The sequence below is a fragment of the Nomascus leucogenys genome, chromosome 14 (assembly GCF_006542625.1).
Source record: "Nomascus leucogenys isolate Asia chromosome 14, Asia_NLE_v1, whole genome shotgun sequence".
Classification (NCBI taxonomy): domain Eukaryota; kingdom Metazoa; phylum Chordata; class Mammalia; order Primates; family Hylobatidae; genus Nomascus; species Nomascus leucogenys.
The window spans coordinates 69244215-69262713 of NC_044394.1; the positions used below are offsets into that span (position 1 = coordinate 69244215).

Sequence of the window (18499 nt, forward strand, 5' to 3'; positions counted from 1 at the left end):
CATAAAAATACACACACACATATGTATTTATAATTTTGTTTGGCTATATATACATTTTTGTTTTGTTGTGTTTTGTACAGACAGGGTTTCACCATGTTGCCCAGGCTAGTGTTGAAATCCTGGGCTCAGGTGAGCCTCCCAAAGTGCTGGGCTTACAGGCGTGAGCCACCACACCCAGCCAAAAATACATATATATTTTAAGGCCTATTAATGTAAATATTTTAGGTACTAAAAAATAGGAGGTGTTGTTTAATAGTACTGAGATGGGAACTTCTCAGCCCTTCCACTGTCCATCATAACTTCCTGCACCCTCCCTTCAATATGGACAGAAAATGGTGGTGTTCCCTGAGATATGTAAGCCGCATGTGCACCCACATTTGCATACACACTAGGGTAGGGTGCAGGACCCATTCTTCAGGCTCCTTTATCAGGAGCAATGGCCCTGTGTAGAGGTGGCTGGTGTGACCCTTATTCTCCTGTGTCCTTGTTCACCTGTGGGGTCGGAGATCTCTCCTGGAACTGCCCGTCTATGGAGAGGCCCCCTCAGACATTTCCCATCTCCCGGTGCCCAGGAGTTGTTGACTTTGGCCAGCTGCTGGGCCTGCAGGAGCCACGGGGAAGGGTTCTGAGAGACCCTTGAAGCTCTGTGGTTGGAAGGCAGCTCCAGGCTGCCTGGCTGCTTTTTTGTGTTGAGTATTTCACTGGCCCCAGATAAGCGCTTCCTGTTCCCCATTGATTATACACAGATCCTGCTTCCTTTCTCCTCAATACCTGGGATGCTTTCCAGCTTCTCCTCCCATAGGGGAAAGTCCATAAACTTTAGAATTCTCAGGCCTGCTTTTGGTCAATGGACTTTCTGCAAATTATGACTGTTTTTGCCATCTAGTCACATTCTTGGTGAAGCCTTCACCTCTGTCTAGGAGCTGAGTTCTGCTTTGTGCCAGCCAGGAGAGATGATTTTACAACCTGGTTTCTGCCCCTCCTTCTCACCAGACAGAACATCTGTATCTACCTCTTGGCGTAAATCAGAGAGAATAAATAGATTGCACCTTACAGGTCAATTTTAATCAACTGTTAGTAGCTGCCTCAGTGTTGAAGATTCTGAGGTCGTACCCAGCTTTAGCAAGAAAGAGTGCCATGGTCTACTAGCAGTGTCTGCCACAAGCACAGAGGGATGGGACCTCTCCTGTGCCCCATATTTGCTATCCCAAGATTCCGAGATCAGTTGGAAGTTTATTTTTTATTTAGAGACAGAGTCTCACTCTGTCACCCAGGCTGGAGTGCAGTGGCGCAATCACAGCTCACTGTATCCTCGAACTCCAGGGCTGAATTGATCCTCCCAGCTCAGCCTCTCAGGTAGCTGGGACTACAAGCGTGTGCCACCACACCTGGCTAATTTTTTTTGTATTTTTGTAGAGACGGGGTCTCATCTCACTTTGTTTCCCAGGCTGGTCTTGAACTCCTGGGCTCAAGTGATCCACCTGCCTCAGCCTCCCAAAATGCTGCGATTACAAGTGTGCGTCCCATTCCCACCCACAAGTTTCTAGAAGGCAGAAATCATGTCCTTGTACCCTCAGAGTTACAACATAAACGCCCAACGTCCTATATTCTAGTGCCAGTGTCGAGTAAATCCAACAGCCTCCAGCAGGCTCAGTTTCCTTTTTTTTTTTTTTTTTTTTTTTTGATTCGGAGTCTCCCTCTGTCACCCAGGCTGGAGTGCAATGGTGTGATCTCAGCTCACTGCAACTTCTGTCTCCCAGATTCAAGCAGTTCTCCTGCCTAGCCTCCCAAGTAGCTAGGATTACAGGCACCCGCCACCACACCCGGCTAATTTTTGTATTTTTAGTAGAGACGGGGTTTCGCCATATTGGCCATGCTGGTCTTGAGCTCCTGACCTCGTGATCCTCCTGCCTCGGCCTCCGAAAATGCTGGGATTACAGGCGTAAGCTACCGCGCCCGGCCCAGTTTCCCATTTTTTAAATGAACATAATAGTATCTGCTTTACTTATATCCAGGAGTCAGTAATATCAAATCAGATAATTAATATGGAATGCTTTAAAAAGTAAAACAACTATAGAAGTATATCCTGCCTGCAGGACCCAGCACAGATGCCACCTCCTCTATGAAGTTTTCAGTTGTTCCACGATAATTCTTGCCCATTGCGATCCCTGTCTTATCTGAACCTGTCATTTATAGGCTTATAGTCTAGTTATTTATATACTTTAAAAAATCTCTCCTGTGGTATATCATGCATATAAACAGCCACCTTTTATATGAGACACTCACTAAACATTGATGGAGGGCTCTGTACAGAGCTGTCACTGCATCTTGATCATCTGGTAGGCAGTCCTGTAAGAATGGGTAGCCTCCTGCTAGCTTTAAACAGCATAGTTTTATATTTTAGAAAGATGTTTCTAGAGGTAAGTGAAGGGTAGACTGGAAGAGATGAACTGAGAACAGGAGCACCCTTCATTTCTGTCAACTACCCTATTCTTGGACAACAGACATTTTGTCAATGTGAGGCAAAGCAACCTGCCGATGTGGTTTGCAGCCCACTACCATCCCTTTCAAACCAGGTTGCCCCCCACCCCCGCTGCCTTCCTCCTGGGTGAGAACCTGCAGGAGCTCAAGCAAACCCAGAAGGCTGCTGCAGGGGCCCCTCCTCGGAATAGGGTTCAAAAGATGTCCAGAAGCCATGGAACTGGGTGGCCCAGAGCAGGTTAGGGAGGTAACTAAAGGCATTAAAGTGGATTTTGAGGTTTCTGGTTAGGTACACTGAAGGCACAGGATTGAAAATAATTCATCTGGGGTTAGTGTTAATAGCTTTGCTTACTGTTTCTATGATGTAAGACATACTGATTGTAAAAATTTCAAGTGAAGAAGAAAAATATGAAAAAGAAACTAATAAAATTGCCTGAAATGTTAAAAATCCAGTGATAACATTTGGGTGACTATGCTTCCAGATTATTTAATTGGCTTTTCTCACTGAACAGTTTGTCCAGGACAGTTTGTTCAGGTCAATAAATGTGAATGGCTGGGCGTGGTAGCTCAAAGCTATAATCCCAAGCACTTTGGGAGGCTAAGGTGGGAGGATCACTTAAGGCCAAGAGTTTGAGACCAGCCTGGGCAACATAGTGAGACCCTGTCTCTACCAAAAAAAAAAAAAATTAGCCGGGTGGTGTGGTGCTTGCCTGTAGTCCCAGCTATGCAGGAGGCTGATGTGGGAGGATTGCTTGATTCCATGAAGTCAAGGCTGCAGTGAGCTACAATCGTGCCACTGCACTCCAGCCTGGCTGACAGGGCAAGACCCTATCAATCAATCCAATAACCAGTATATCAATCAATCAATAAAAAAATCACCCAGAAGGCATGCAGAACCTGCAGCTACAGGGCAGGAGGCAGGAGAGGCTTCCCCAGAGCTGCCCATGTCATGTGGCAGTTCAAAAGCCAGTTGCCTTTATTTTCTTTCTAAAGTCATCCATGCCCTTGCAAAGACAGGAGAGTGTCTAGAGACAGGAGCGTGCAAAGACAGAGGGAGTGGAACAGAAGCCACCCTTCTGGGGGCTGAGAAGTACCTAGGAGGCAGGGAGGGCACGTAAGCAGCCTGTGTACATGCTGGGAAGGGAAAGGGGGAGAACCAGAAGGGGCAGCTGCCCACCAGCAGCTTCCTGGGCTCTCCTCCCGCCTCCTCCTCACTCACAACAGTGCACAGCCTCAGCCTCAGCTCCTTCTCTCTGGCCTCTTCCACCTGAGTGAAGATCAAGTGCAGGAGAGGTTGCACAGGCTGTGCCAGCTGCAAGGAACCCACAGACCCCTCCTGTGTTTCACCTGCAGTGACTCCATGCTCATCCTCCCCCGTCCCCACCATCCAGCAGATTGTGCGCCCCACTTCCTCTGTGCCACACACATCTTTTTTCCCTCCTTCAAATCATCACCCATACAGAGGACAATTCGCAGCCTCACTCATTACAAGAGTAATGGAAACTCCAGCGAGGGACTTTTTTACCTGTCAGTTTGGCAAAGTTTAAACAGTTTAATAACCTTGTATGGGCAAGGGTGTGGGGAAATAAGCCCTCTCCCAGGTTGCTGTTAGCAGTGTCAACTGGGAGAAATTTAATAACACTCCTCAGAACTTAAGTGTGCATATCTTTGGCCTAGTGATTCCCCTCGCAGCTGGAAATGTGTCCTCCCACTATAGACATACATGGGCGACATTGTGAGTGTTCAAGGGTGTTCACTGCAGCAGAAGCCTGGGAAACACCTCCATGTCTGTGAGCATGGGCCCCTTGAGTCAGTTATGGCACCACCCTATGGTGGCTGCTATGTAGCTGTAACCCAGGAGGAGGCAGCTCTGTGGGGATGGCTGGGACCAGCCCTACTATGCTGGCGAATGGAGTTGGGGGCAGAGTGGCGTGGGTGGGTATGTGCAGGCTGGAGAACAGGCTGCAGGCTGTGAAGGAGAAAGGCATTTGCTCTTTCAGCCCAGTCTGAGCTCCTGATCAGAGGCCAGCAGGTGGACTCTGCATCCCATGGGGGCTTGGGCAGATGTTCTCACCTGAGGGCTTGAGGGGAGGGAAGCGTGTCAGTAGATTCCCAGGCGCACAGCGATAGGGGAGAGACAGAGGGAGGGTCCCGGCAGGGTTCACCTCAGGGAATGGAGGACCGGGTCTCCAAAGCCAGTTTCCACGAAGACACTTCCTGCAGCGCATTGGTGGCTGGGCAGTGAGCACGGACACTGCCCAGGCCCAGCAAACCCAATGTCACAGCCGATGGGAGAGGCAGCTTGTGACTCAGCAGGCCCAGCACTCCAGGCTGCAGAACTGCGGACCCGAAAGCAAGTTGAACTTTGACATTGTTTGAAAGCCTGGGGCTCTGTCCCGGGGTCCCCCTGGTCAGGGCCACCACAGAATGGTTATGCCTAGTGCTCTGGGAGCAGAGTTTTCCCTCCTCCAGAGCATGCAGCTGTCAGGGGGACATACCTAGCCAAGTGTCCGGCTCTCCATCAAGACCTCAAGCAGGCCCACGTCAGCTGAGAACCATGTGTGTCTCAGCTTTCCAGCGGTCCCAGCAAGTCAGGACACATCTGAGACCACCCCCCCAACCCAGCTCCTGCCCACAGGCATTGGTGTGCTCGAGCCAGCTGGCACCCAGCCAATTGGTAGCATCTCTTCCGCAATGAGCCTTCAGTGACTCGTTGTGGTACCTTGAAATCAGCAGGAGTATTTACACCATGAATACCAGCAAATGCTTTGGTTTTACACTTTGTTTTTTGCTTAGAGAGCCAGTTGTTAGGCATTTACCAACACACCACTGAACCAGACCTGTCTCCCAAGGTAAAGTGCAGGTCACAGGCTCCTAGAATACCAATAACTTACACATTTAGTGACTGAACACAGATTTCTTACAAGCTGTCCGCATGCCCCACACTCTGCCTGGTCCTCTCCAGTGTGAGAGAACACTCACACTTGAGTGTGACAGCCACACGTGAGATAATCACTCTGCCAGGCAGTAGGTGTTCTTATTCCTATTTTACATGTGGAAACCAGAGGTTCTGAAAGGTGATGTACACAGGCACACAGCTTGTAAGTGGGGTTCAGCTAGGACCCCTGATTCCATGTTTGTTGAACACCTCAACACGGTCGGCACTCTCAGCGCCCTCTGTGTTTAGACAAACAGCTGCATTTGACTTTTCCTTCCAAAGGAGACCATCTAGTCCAGGCCCCTGCTTTAGGCTGATGAAGTAAAATATTCCCATTTTAAAGGTGAGAAGATGGAGTCCAGAAAGGTTAGAAAGAGCCTGGAACCCTGATCTCTTGCTTCCTGTGCTCTAAAACGAAAGCTTGGCTTCTGTGGAGGAGCCAGTTTTTAAAAACAAACCTTTCATCAAATCTAGGAGGCAAAATTGCCAGGTTCCTTGGAATGGGAGGGGAAGAGAATAGTTTGAGATCATCCAGAAAAGAAAGAATCATTTGGGCAAAGCAGGGGAAAGAGGTGTTTGGTGAAACTGACACCTAATTGACACACTCTTACTTTTGAGTTTACTATTCAGTCATGAAATGCTTTTGGAGCCCCTCTGCTACCAGTGCATGGGCTTTAAAACCATTTGTTGACTAAATGCTGTGACAAGTGCTAGAGAGAGCAGTCACTTCATTGGTTTAAGACCAGTGCACGCCAGGTGCGGTGGCTCACCCCTGTAATGCCAGCAGAATTGGGAGGTGAAGGCGGGCAGATCACTTGAGCTCAAGAGTTCAAGACCAGTCAGGGCAACATGGTGAAACCCTGTCTCTGCCAAAAATACAAAAAATTAGCCAGGCGTGGTGGCGCATGCCTGTGGTCCCAGCTACTTGAGAGGCTGAGATAGGAGGATTGCTTGAGCTTGAGCCCAGGAGGTGGAGGTTGCAGTGATCTATAATTGCACCACTGCACTCCAGCCTGGACGACAGACCGAGACTCCATCTCAAAAAAAAAAAAAAAAAAAAAAACAATACCTCAAGAAAGAATCTAACCTACCCTCAGGTAAAACAAAAAATGTGTTTGGGATTTAGTGCCATCCACAAAGTTAAGCAAAGGCATAAATGACTCATTCTTAAGAAAGAAGGGATAAGAGTATAAAACTTGTTTTATACTTTTGCCCCTGGAACTCTTTGTCTAATCCATCTTGTTTGGGAACAAGTTCTTTACACTTTCGTTTTCTCTTACTGACTGCTGAAAACTAAAAATGTTTTCCCAATTGGGAAAGCTTTTCTGTCTCCCTGTTCCTGAGTTCATTGCTCAGTGTCAGTGTATTTTCAAACTTAGATTCATTTGTGAACTTTCCTACAGAAGATAGAAACAGGTCTCCAGGAACTGGCCAAGTTGGGCATCCCAGCCTCCATGCTACGTTTACATATTCTCGGCAGAACTAAGCCAGTTACTGTGAGAAGCAGGCATTGCCACGAGTGAAATGGGCTCCTGTGTGGCGGCTTTCCCACCACAGTGACAATGACATTCTTCAAAATGCTCTCCTTGTCCTCTTAGAGGCTCTATGTAACAGGAACCTATACTATAACCGTATTATAAATGAAAAATGTGAAGAAGCGATCCGTGTCTCCCTGTCTCCATTCTGCCACAGTTGCAGTGGTTTCTTGCCTGGACTACTGCAAATCCTACCAGAGTCAGCCTTCTAAACACCAGTCACATCTCTCCCCTGCTCTAAAGGCTTCAGGGAGAGGCTGTTCAACCCCACATTACAGATGTGGAAACTGGGCCTAAGCTCACTGCATTAATACAGCATGGGACAGGGTTTCAACACATCATGATTGCCGGGTTCTGGGTGAGGAATTGAGGTGCAGCATGACCCTTGAGGAACTTACAGTCCCAAGGGCAGACAGAGTGTGCAAAGCGGGAGGAGTAGCCTGGTGAGTGCTGTGGAAACACCGTGTGCCGCTCCTCGAGAGCGATGGACCCGTGGAGGACTCATGCCAAGGAGGGTGACCTTGGGAGGACTGGGTTTTGAAGAAGGGAGGTTAAAGTTTCCCACAAGTGAAGGATGCAGTAAAGGCCACAGCAGGCCGGGGAGCAGCAGGGCAGCGTGGTGCGTTCAGAGTGCAGTGAGGACTCTGTGCAGCTGGGGTGGGGGGCGGTAAGGGCAGAAGCCAGAAGGATAGGGTGGTGTGGGATTGCTGGTGAGTTTGGGGGCTTTATCTCTTGACCCCAGAAACCAACCAGGGAAGTGTTTTGAGCAGGGGAGAGATGTGACTGGTGTTTAGAAGGCTGACTCTGGTAGGATTTGCAGTAGTCCAAGCAAGAAACCACTGCAACTGTGGCAGAATGGAGACAGGTAGACACGGATCGCTTCTTCACATTTTTCATTTATAATACGGTTATAGTATAGGTTCCTGTTACATAGAGCCTCTAAGAGGACAAGGAGAGCATTTTGAAGAATGTCATTGTCACTGTGGTGGGAAGCCGCCTGCACCCGGAGTTTGGGTGTAGCTTTGGGTTCTGGGTGGCACTGGGACTTTACATCTTCCGAAAAGCCTGGGCAACCCTTGCTTCGCTATCAAAGGGGATCCTGGCTCTAGGTCCCCAAAGTCACTATTTACCATAGGGGTCCAGAGAGGCAGGAAGGACCAGTCACCAAAACGGGGACCCTTTGCGTCTGCTGATGGGCAAGTGGCCAAAAATGGGCGAGACTGTGGGGCTGGAGCAAGGGGCGCTTTCTCTGCCTACTGGGCCTGTCCTCTAGAAGCAGCGGAAGGCGTTCTCTGGGCTGGAGTTTTCTCACCTGTGCAGTTTTTGGAGCTGACTTGTTTTCCTTGCGTGCAACTGTGGGGAGCTGTGGATTCTGTAACATGAAGCTTTGTTTCCTCTGTTGCCCAGGCCCTGCTTAAAGGCTTTTCTGTGAGAACGTGTGAACAGGGAGAATGTGGGCGTTCCCCCGAGCCCTGTAGAGTCCTGTCCACACTAAGCAAGTGTGGGACAGGGTGAGGACGGCTGGGGCGGGGCCCTCCCTACCTTCTGGGAGCCAGAGGGTTAATCTCCGTAGCTCATTGGCAGTCCTGCCTCTGTACAGGGCATGCTGGGATTTCCTCCCAGCTGTTTTACATCACGAAGATTTGTGTGTTGGGGAAATTCCAGGGCACAGCTGCAATTAATCTGCTCCATGGCTCCAATCAATGCGAGGATTCTGTAGGATGGATTCTCCGCCTCCCTGCAGGAAAGGGGACTCTAGCTCTCTAGTGACAGCATCTTTCAGAGGGACCCTTCCCGAGATCCACGTTGAGTAGAAACAGCCCGCCGGGCCAAGTGCTTGCCCCAAGGAGGGCTCTAAGGAGGGGCCCAAAACATTAAGAAAGAGAGGAGCAGAGCCCCTCTGAATAATAAAGCCACAAGAACACTGATGGCAACACTCGATAAAGATGTCACCCAAAGAAAAGAAAACTTTGTTCACCTTTACTTAGGAATGTAAAAGTCAAAAATTTAAAACATGACTGGCATTCCACAATACAGCATAAGAAGGAACAAACCACCATGACCAAATAGGGCTTACCTGGGAAAGGCAAAAATGTCTTCATGTAAGAAAATCTGTTGCTATATCATAATCTATTGCTACATCTCATAAATGAGTCAAATAAGAGAAACCACATGACCATTTTGGTAAATGCTGCGAGAAAAATGCAACAACTGCTCCAATGAAAACAATGTAAAAATAGGATTAGAATCATCCTTCCTTAACGAGGTAAAGATATGTTTTAAACCACAGCCTCAATCTACTTAACTGTGAACCACAGTAGCAGAACCCCAGTCCCCAGAAAAGCTTCTCAGATTCAGTGAGACTGGAAAACTGTGTATCTGTCCTGTCTTAGATAGTCACGATGTAGTAAATCGAAGACAGTAGTACCTGCCGTTTGGGTTTGGTGTTTTCCTTTCTATTTTTGAATATCCAAAAGCGAGTATTTAACCCACAGAAAGCACCCCAGAAGTGGGAGCGATCGCTGTTGCTTGGCCATCAGTTGCATTGATGCCATTCATCATCATTTCAATGTGTTACAGTCCAGTGGACATCCCCCAGGAGGGAGGTGGCTGGACCAGCCTGTGTACACATCTTCTCTATGGGCTGAAGCCCAGCCATGACACACTGGTCAGGAGCTGGGCCTTGCAGAGCCAGTTAAATGTAGCCTAGACTGGGCATGGAGAAACCAGCAGTTTTAACCTGCCCACATACCATTACCATGCAAAGAATCTAAGCACAGTCAGCCATCATTTACTTCTCCAAGGACATGCTCCCACCCATGAGTGATTGACCTCAGGGTGATCGTGGGGTTGGCCTCACAGCTAAGAAGAGCTTTATTGGCTGGGCATGGTGGCTCACACCTGTAATCCCAGCACTTTGAGAGAGCAAGGCGGGAGGATTGCTTGAGCCCAGGCGTTGAAGACCAGCCTGGGCAACATAGCAAGACCCTCATCTCTAAAAATAAAAAATAAAAATAAATAAATAAAGAGAAGAACTTTATTTCCACTCTAGTTGGGCTGGGCCTGACCTAGGAATTCAGAACTACCTGGCCATCTTCAAATCTCTGGTACTGCAGTGGAAGAGGATTACAACGGGTGTCACTGGCTCCTACTGTCCTTTCCTCAGAGCTGTGATGCAGAGGCTATCCATGGCCAAGCTGTAGGGGCTCCAAAGTCTTAGAGCTCTTCCTCCTCCCCCCATCACTCATCTCCAAATCTTAAAAAGACAAATAGAAAAGGGGAAGTGACAATCCTCCACACCCCTGCCTCCCAGAGTGAGTCCCTCTCTGCACACCGTCCCCACACCACCCCAGGCATGGCTGGAGCAGGGTCAGTCCCGGTGAGATGCTCACTGTTCCCAGGACCACCTCTCCCTTCTGGTCTTTTCCTTCACACTGCCTGACTTGTCTGTAAGGGGCCAGGTATCAGTGGTAGGCATGGCCAGTGTGGTCTCCTCCCAGCAGAAGCCAAGACTTCTTGTTACATAGATAAAACAAGTACATGGTCAGACACCCAAAAGAGTGGCTATTACTGAAAACCCTTACTCTGAATGTGTGTACAAAATACAAGCATACATAAATGTACCTGTACCTTGATATCCCCAGCACCAAGGGAGACAAACCCTCATGGAGCTCGCAGTGTATTGGGTACCAGCTCCTTGGCCACTAGAGCAGTGATTCTCAGTTGGGGGAGGGAGGATTCTCTCCCTCAGCCCCAGGAGACATTTGGCAAAATCTGGAGACATTTTTGATTGTCTGTATGGGAGTGCATCGGCATTTAGTATTATAGTTAGAGGCCAAAGATGTTAAACTTTACAGGACAGCCCACCACCCCCAATAAAAAAATTATCCAGCCCAAAATGTCATAGTGCTGAGATTGAGAAACAGTGCGCTACAGTCCTACAAGCCAACTCTGCCAGACAATCTATAAGGTCACTTGAGAGGATTATTTAAGACCCAAAACTCACCGGGCACGGTGGCTCACGCCTGTAATCCCAGCACTTCGGGAGGCCGAGGCGGGCGGATCACGAGGTCAGGAGATCGAGACCATGGTGAAACCCCGTCTCTACTAAAAATACAAAAAAATTAGCCGGGCGTGGTGGGGGGCGCCTGTAGTCCCAGCTACTCGGAGAGGCTGAGGCAGGAGAATGGCATGAACCCGGGAGGCGGAGCTTGCAGTGAGCTGAGATTGCGCCACTGCACTCCAGCCTGGGCGACAGAGCGAGACTCCGTCTCAAAAAAAAAAAAAAAAAAAAAAAGACCCAAAACTCTAGCACCATCCCAAACTAGGGTTTACATTTCTTTGGACCACCCCCATATGATCTAAGGACATCCCTGGTAAGCCAACAAGAATGAATGTGTGTCTTTTTGGCCCTAAATAGGGAGCAGATGCTGGTAGAGTTGATGGATTTTAGGGTACCCATCTGTCCTGTTTAATATTAGGGGGTATAGATTTGGGATACTTCTCTTTTTTTTTTTTTTTTTTTGGGACACAGTCTCGCTCTGTCGCCCAGGCTGGAGTGCAGTGGCGCAATCTCGGCTCACTGCAAGCTCCGCCTCCCGGGTTCATGCCATTCTCCTGCCTCAGCCTCTCCGAGCAGCTGGGACTACAGGCGCCCGCCACCACACCCGGCTAATTTTTTGTATTTTTAGTAGAGGCGGGGTTTCACCGTGGTCTCGATCTCCTGACCTCGTGATCCGCCAGCCTCGGCCTCCCAAAGTGCTGGGATTACAAGCGTGAGCCACCGCGCCCGGCTGGGATACTTCTCTTTAGCACCTGATAGTTGTTATTGTAGTTTAATTTTTAAAACCAGAAATGTTCAAGTTGTTGCTTCTAGAAAAACTAATGTGGTGTTTAGGCTTCAAGTGCAAGCTCTGGGCACCTTCAGCATCCCTCCAGGAGAACGCTGACATGCACGAACCCATTCTGTTTCTGGGTGGCCAGCCCCGTGCAAGACAGAGAAGGAGAGAGAAAACACATCTGAGCAAAGAAAAGGCTGCGGGTGGAGAGTTGAGGAAGACAGTCTTAGGAAAAGCTTCGTGACTTGGTCTTGTGCAAGGTGTGGGATTTGAAGTCAAGAGACCTAGGCTCCAGCTCCAGCTGTCTTGTATGAAGTTGGGCAAGCCGTTTGGGTTAGCCTTTGTTTGTGTCCATTAGCTCCTTTTTTTTTTTTTTTCTTTGAGACAGGGTCTCACTCTGTGACCCAGGCTGGAGTGCAGTGGTGTGATCTCGGTTCACTGCAACCTCCGCCTCCCGGGTTCAAGTGATCCTTCTACCTCAGCCTCCCAAGAAGCTGGGACTACAGGTACGCACCACCATGCCCAGCTAATTTTTGTATTTTTAGTAAGAAACGGGGTTTCACCATGTTGGCCAGGCTGGTCTTGAACTCTTGACCTCAAATGATTTGCCCATCTCGGCCTCCCAAAGTGCTGGGATTACAGGCATAGCCGCTGTGCCCGGCCTAGCTCCTTTTAAAATTTGGGATAGTCACCCCTACTTGTCATTGCACGGTTGATGTGAAGATTACACTGGGTTTTGTGTGTGAAAATGCTTTGACAAGTGCAAATGTAGCACAAATGTTATTCACAGTGGAAATAAGTTTTAACTATTGATACCAATATTTGCCCAGTGCTTTTAACTTGCCACAGCCATTGAAATCCCAGTTAATTCATATTGAGTGTGTGGGCTCTGGGTAGGGCAAGAGATGGGTGGTGGTGGGAAGGGAGGAAGAACATAGGGTCAGCAGAGGACAGGGACAGAGGTGAGACCCCATTTGCGGGCTGAGGGGTGGGGGTACAGAGGTCACAAAGTGAAAAGGCTGTCCTAATTCATAGGGCTTCATTCCCACTTCCCACCAGGTCTCCCACACCAGGCCTGCTTGGCCCATCCCATGTGCTAGTCTGGCCTGTGACACATGTGACCTTAAGTTATTGTTCCTGCCCATGGACACCTTTTTGAAAGCCCAGTCCCTGCCGTCTCGGTCAAGACTTATGGTGAATGAAGAGCAAAGGGGCCTTCTGGGGCTCTTCCCATCGCCCTCCTGCTCCTGTACACAGCAGAGCCAGATTGTGATTGGTTTTTCCTGATATTACATGACCAGACTGAGGGATGATTCAAAGGCTTTTTTTTTCTTTTTTGAGATAAAGTCTCACTCTGTCGTCCAGGCTGTAGTGTAGTGGCACGATCTTGGCTCACTGCAACCTCCACCTCCCAGACTCAAGCCATTCTCCTGCCTCGGCCTCCCGAGTAGCTGGGACGATAGTCCTGCGCCACCACACCCAGCTATTTTTTGTTTTTTGAGTAGAGATGAAGTTTCACCATGTTGGCCAGGCTGGTCTTGAACTCCTGACCTCAAGTGATCCATCCGCCTCGACCTCCCAAAGTGCTGGGATTATAGGCATGAGCCACTGTACCCAGCCAAAGACTTCTTTCTGTGAAACTTTCTGGAGCCGCCACTTTCCGTTACAGCTTTCATTCTCAAAGGAGTCTCAAGAATTCTGCAAAGAGGCTGCTTGCAGGTCTGCTGCCCAGAAGCAACCTGTCAGTGTTGACACTAAGACAACATGTGCGCTTTTGCTCCTGGCAAAGACTAATGGTTTGCTTATGGAAATAATAGGCGTCATTTATCAAATGTCTCCCATGTGCGAGGCACTGTGTTCAATATGTGACACTGTCCCTAGTCCTCCGAACAACCTGTACTGTGAGTGATAATAGCCTTGCCTTACAGATGCTGAAACTGGGACTCAGAGTTGTTAATCACTCGCTCAGGGTCACACAGCCATGGGTTCAGAGTAAGAGCCTGAACCCGTGCATACAGGGCTCTGGAGCCCAGAAGGGCCCTTCCCAGTATTCCTGACTGCTGCTCCACTCAACTCACTCTTTCCAGGCTCTTGGCAAGGACTGTGCCTTGCCAGAGAGAGAGAGAGATTGTGTGTGTGTGTGTGTGTGTGTCTGTGTGTGTGTGTGTGTGTGTGTGTTGGGGAGGTACTGTTTGGTTTGGGTTTTTTGCACTGACGTGAGAAAGAATGGGGTACTGGGTAATCTTTTCAGGGTTGAGAGACGCTATAATGAAGTAAAGCTCAGCATCCTTGAGTTGGGGTAGATGTTGCCCGTGACTCCGTGTCAGGCAGATGGCTTTTATTCATTCATTGCCAGATACTTCTGGACGGCTGTTTTGTAGGGAGCATTGTGTGTGGATGTCATAAGCAATGGAAATGGATGGGACAGGATGGCCATCTGGGAGCCTCTGCTTCCTTGATCAGCCCTGCCTGTCCATGACTACAACATAGGGAGGGGACTTGAGCCTCACCAGCAGGTTCTTTGAATATGTTGATTGGTTGTGCTGGAATGGATCGGTTCTCTCCACCGCTTAAAGTTCAGCTTAGTTGTCATTCGTGACCCCCCCCCGACCCCCGCAAAATGACAGAGGGCGTGGTGAGGGTGGTAGTGATTGTAAATATATGCTCGCCCCTGTTATAATCATTTGGAAACTGACCCAGTACAGGGCATGTGGTATGAAAATGCAGGCCACCCCAGTGGCCTGCCCCGGCACCCCAACAGCAGAGCCCAGCAAACTTTGGGTACTTGTGAGGCCTCATCTCACCAACAGCTTTTTCTTTTATGTTCCCTGTGCAGTACCTGCAGATGAAATGGCCCCTCCTCGATGTCCCCTCCAGCGCCACAGTCAAGGACACGAGGTCACCATCTCCAGCACACTTGGTAAGTCTGTTTCACCTTAAAGTACCAAAGGGCCACTATTAGTGGCCTCATCCCATGCCACTGCCTTCTGCCATCATGCTGAAGCAGATGGGGTCCAACAGTGTTTCCTCAAATGTATGAGTACAGTGAGGAAGAGCTGAGTGCTTGGGGCTAACAATTGGGTTGTGACCTCAACACACACACCACACCGCCTCAGATGTTGTGTAACTGGAAGAGCCGTCCCCTAACCCCCACGGCCCTGGCTGCTCACCCTGGTTCATCACAGAAGCCTGCCTCCGATCCTTCCTGGCTGCCATCTGAGCCCGCTGCCCACTTCACGTGGGCAAGGGTGGCCTCTCTCTCCTGTTGAGGCTTACCCAGAATTGCCTCCTCTTCTCCCTCATAGCTGCCAGGCAATAGCTGAAAAGGCTCTTCTGTACAGGATGTTATAGGAAAGAATTCAATAGGACATATGCAAACAAATGCTCCTCAGGGCAGCCGAGCCTCTTCTGCCAGGCCCTGTGGCAATACCAGCTGGAAAGGAGGGTCTGAACAATCCTGGGAGATGGGAGCAGTGGATCCAAGCAGTTCCTCTGGCCTCCTCAGGACATGCAAAGGACTGAAACCCAAAGCCGATAAGAGATGCTCCTGGAACAGAACCAGATATCCTACTTTCCTGGACTTTTCCTGGGCGCTTGGGTCAACACTTGCCTTAAGACGCACTCACCCCACAAGCTGGTGCTTGCCCACTGTACAGTGAGCCTCAGAATCAGGGGATGCAGTTAGAAGGGACCCCCATCCTGCATGACCTATGCATTTTACAGACGAGCAGACCTAGGGCTTCACTATAACTGCCCTGTACTAGATATTAAGCGTTGGGCTTCTATGATGTTTATTAAAGTTTAATTATAGAAAATTTTAAAGATGTATAAAAGTAGAGAGAATTACATAATGAATTCTCATGTTCCCTTCACCCAGAATTTCCCTCTTGCTGCATTGGGTTTTAAAGCGAATCCCAGACATTATTTCATCTCATAGGACATTTTAAGAGATACTGGTAATTCTTATTCATTAAAAGCTTAGAGTCTAGCGGAAGAGAAAGAAGATATGCGCAGAAAGCTAAATAAATAAGGGTGCAGGGAGCCTGTGTGATTTCCAGGAATCAGGAGACCCGCTCTCCTGTGGAGCCCTTGGGAGTTTACAGTGGGATCTACAGTGGGATGCCACATGCAACTCTCAGGTGATTGTCACAGCCATCACCAGAGAGTCAGGCGAGTGTGACAGTGGAAGGAACCGTGAGTGGCAGGACTAGCCATCTGGGAAAGGCAGCAGGTTCTGCAGCCAGTCGCCAAGGCACAAGCTGCCGTTGAACAAGCACTCCACACCTCAGGCATAAGTCAGGGTAGTGGCTCTGGCCCCGAGTCCCACTTGGGATGGCCAAGCACGAGACACAGGTGCCCTCTAGTGGTGCCAGTCAGCCCTGGTGGAGGATGTCCGGATCACATCCGCCCACCCTAGACCTGGCTTGTGCTCCGCACCTCCCCCCAGTGCAGCCATCTCTGTTTCAGGTCTGTGCCTTCCTCTACCTCTCCTGTGCCGTCCGCCAGCCCACTCCTGAGATGGCTGGGCCCTCTGTCTTAGTGTCTCTCTGCATATTGTCGCATCTCCGTCTACTTTTTTTTTTTGAGACGGAGTCTTGCTCTGTCACCCAGGCTGGAGTGCAGTGACGTGACCTCCGCTCACTGCAAGCTCCGCCTCCCGGGTTGATGCCATTCTCCTGTCTCCATACTCAGCCTCCCGAGTAGCTGGGACTACAGGCACTCGCCACCACGTCCGGCTAAATTTTTTGTGTGTATTTTTAGTAGAGACGGGGTTTCACCGTGTTAGCCAGCATGGTCTCGATCTCCTGACCTTGTGATCCGCCCATCTCGGCCTCCCAAAGTGCTGGGATTACAGGTATGAGCCACCGCGCCCGGCCTCATCTACTTTTCAAGAACGCTATTTCCCTTTAAAAACTAACACATGAGACCAGGCGCGGTGGCTCACCCCTGTAATCCCAGCACATTGGGAAGCTGAGGCAGGCAGATAACCTCAGGTCGAGAGTTTGAGACCAGCCTGACCAATGTGGAGAAACCTTGTCTCTACTAAAAATACAAAATTAGCCAGGCGTGGTGGCGCATACCTGTAATCTCAACTACTCGGGAGGCTGAGGCAGGAGAATCACCTGAACCCAGGAGGCGGAGGTTGCAGTGAGCCGAGATTGTGCCATTGAACTCCAGCCTGGGCAGCAAGAGCAAAACTCCGTCTCAAAAGAAAAAAAAAAATTGGCATGGTGGCATGCACCTGTAATCCCAGCTATTTGTGAGGCTGAGGCAGGAGAATTGCTTGAACCCAGGAGGTGAAAGTTGCAGTGAGCTGAGATTGTGCCATTGCCCTCCAGCCTGGGCAACAGAGCAAGATTCTGTCTCAAAAAAAAAAAAAAAAAAAAAAAAAAAAAAAAACTTAACACATGGGGGCCAGGTGTGGTGGCTCACGCCTTTAATCTCAACACTTTGGGAGGCCAAGGAGGGAGGATTGCTTGAGGCCAGGAGTTTGAGACCAGTCTGGGCAACATGGTGAGATCTCTACAAAAAAATTTTTTTTTTTTTTTTTTTTTTTTTTTTTTTTTTTTTTTTGAGACGGAATTTTGCTCTTGTTGCTCAGGCTGGAGTGCAATGGCATGATCTTGGCTCACCACAACCTCCACCTCCCGGGTTCAAGCGATTCTCCTGCCTCAGCCTCCCGAGTAGCTGGGATTACAGGCATGTGCCATCATGCCCGGCTAACTTTGTATTTTTAGTAGAGCCGGGGTTTCTCCACGTTGGTCAGGCTGGTCTCAAACTCCCGACCTCAGGTGATCCGCCCTCCTTGGCCTCCCAAAGTGCTGGGATTACAGGCGTGAGCCACTGCCCCGGCCAAAATTTTTAAAATTAGCCAAATGCGGTCATTCACACCTATAGTCCCATCTACTCAGGAGGCTGAGGCGGGAGGATCTCTTGAGCCCAGGAGTTCGAAGCTGCAGTGAGCCATGATTGTGCCACTGCACTCTAGCCTGGGTGACAGAGTGAGACCCTGTCGTGAACAAAAAAACAAAACTAGCACGTGTACTCTGAGTTTCCCATTCTTCCTTTGGCACAGAGCAATCCTTCTCTGAGAAATGAAAGAAAAACCCTGTGTTCAGCCTTCTTGTTCCTGTGAGCACCGTCCTGTTTCTTTTCTAATGTTTACCGTCTGACTTCCCACACCTCTGTCACCTCCTTTATTCTGCCACTCCATTGCAGCCCGGCTCAGCGCTCCAGTCGCCATCGAATAACTAACTCCACTCATTTTCCTGCTTTTTTGCAATGCAGCTGACAGCCGAGGCCTGACTATTCTCTGCTTCCTGTAAATCTTTTCATTGAGTCCAAGATATTGTATTAATACACATAATCAGTTGTTTGTCCTTTTGAAGCTTCCATTTTCTTTCTAGACTTTTATTCAAATAAATCAGCTCTTCATCTTCACTTATTACTCTCAATGTTTGTGACAGAAAAATATATAAAATCCCATCAAGAGAGCTGTAGAACTCTCAAGAAAGTTCTACACCCATAGTTCCAACTGCCAAACAAACATCTAACCATTGCAGATGTGTGCTCCACAAATAATAACTCAGCATTGTGGTGGAGCAGGGGTCCCTTAGTTTGTCTAAGAGCAGAGAAGCATGAACCGTTGCCACACATGGCATTATAGATAGCAACATGGATAGCTTTCTAGTACATTTTATATTACC

General features: G+C 49.1%; 1 protein-coding gene across 1 annotated transcript in view; it reads left to right on the forward strand.

Moving 5' to 3' along the window:
- Positions 1 to 18499, forward strand: part of TCF7L1 (transcription factor 7 like 1) — a 178496-nt gene that overhangs the window by 139064 nt on the left and 20933 nt on the right. The window contains exon 4 of the mRNA XM_030827990.1: positions 14629 to 14712. Within this exon, the coding sequence (XP_030683850.1) occupies positions 14629 to 14712 (84 nt within the window). The remainder of the gene's footprint in view (positions 1 to 14628; positions 14713 to 18499) is intronic.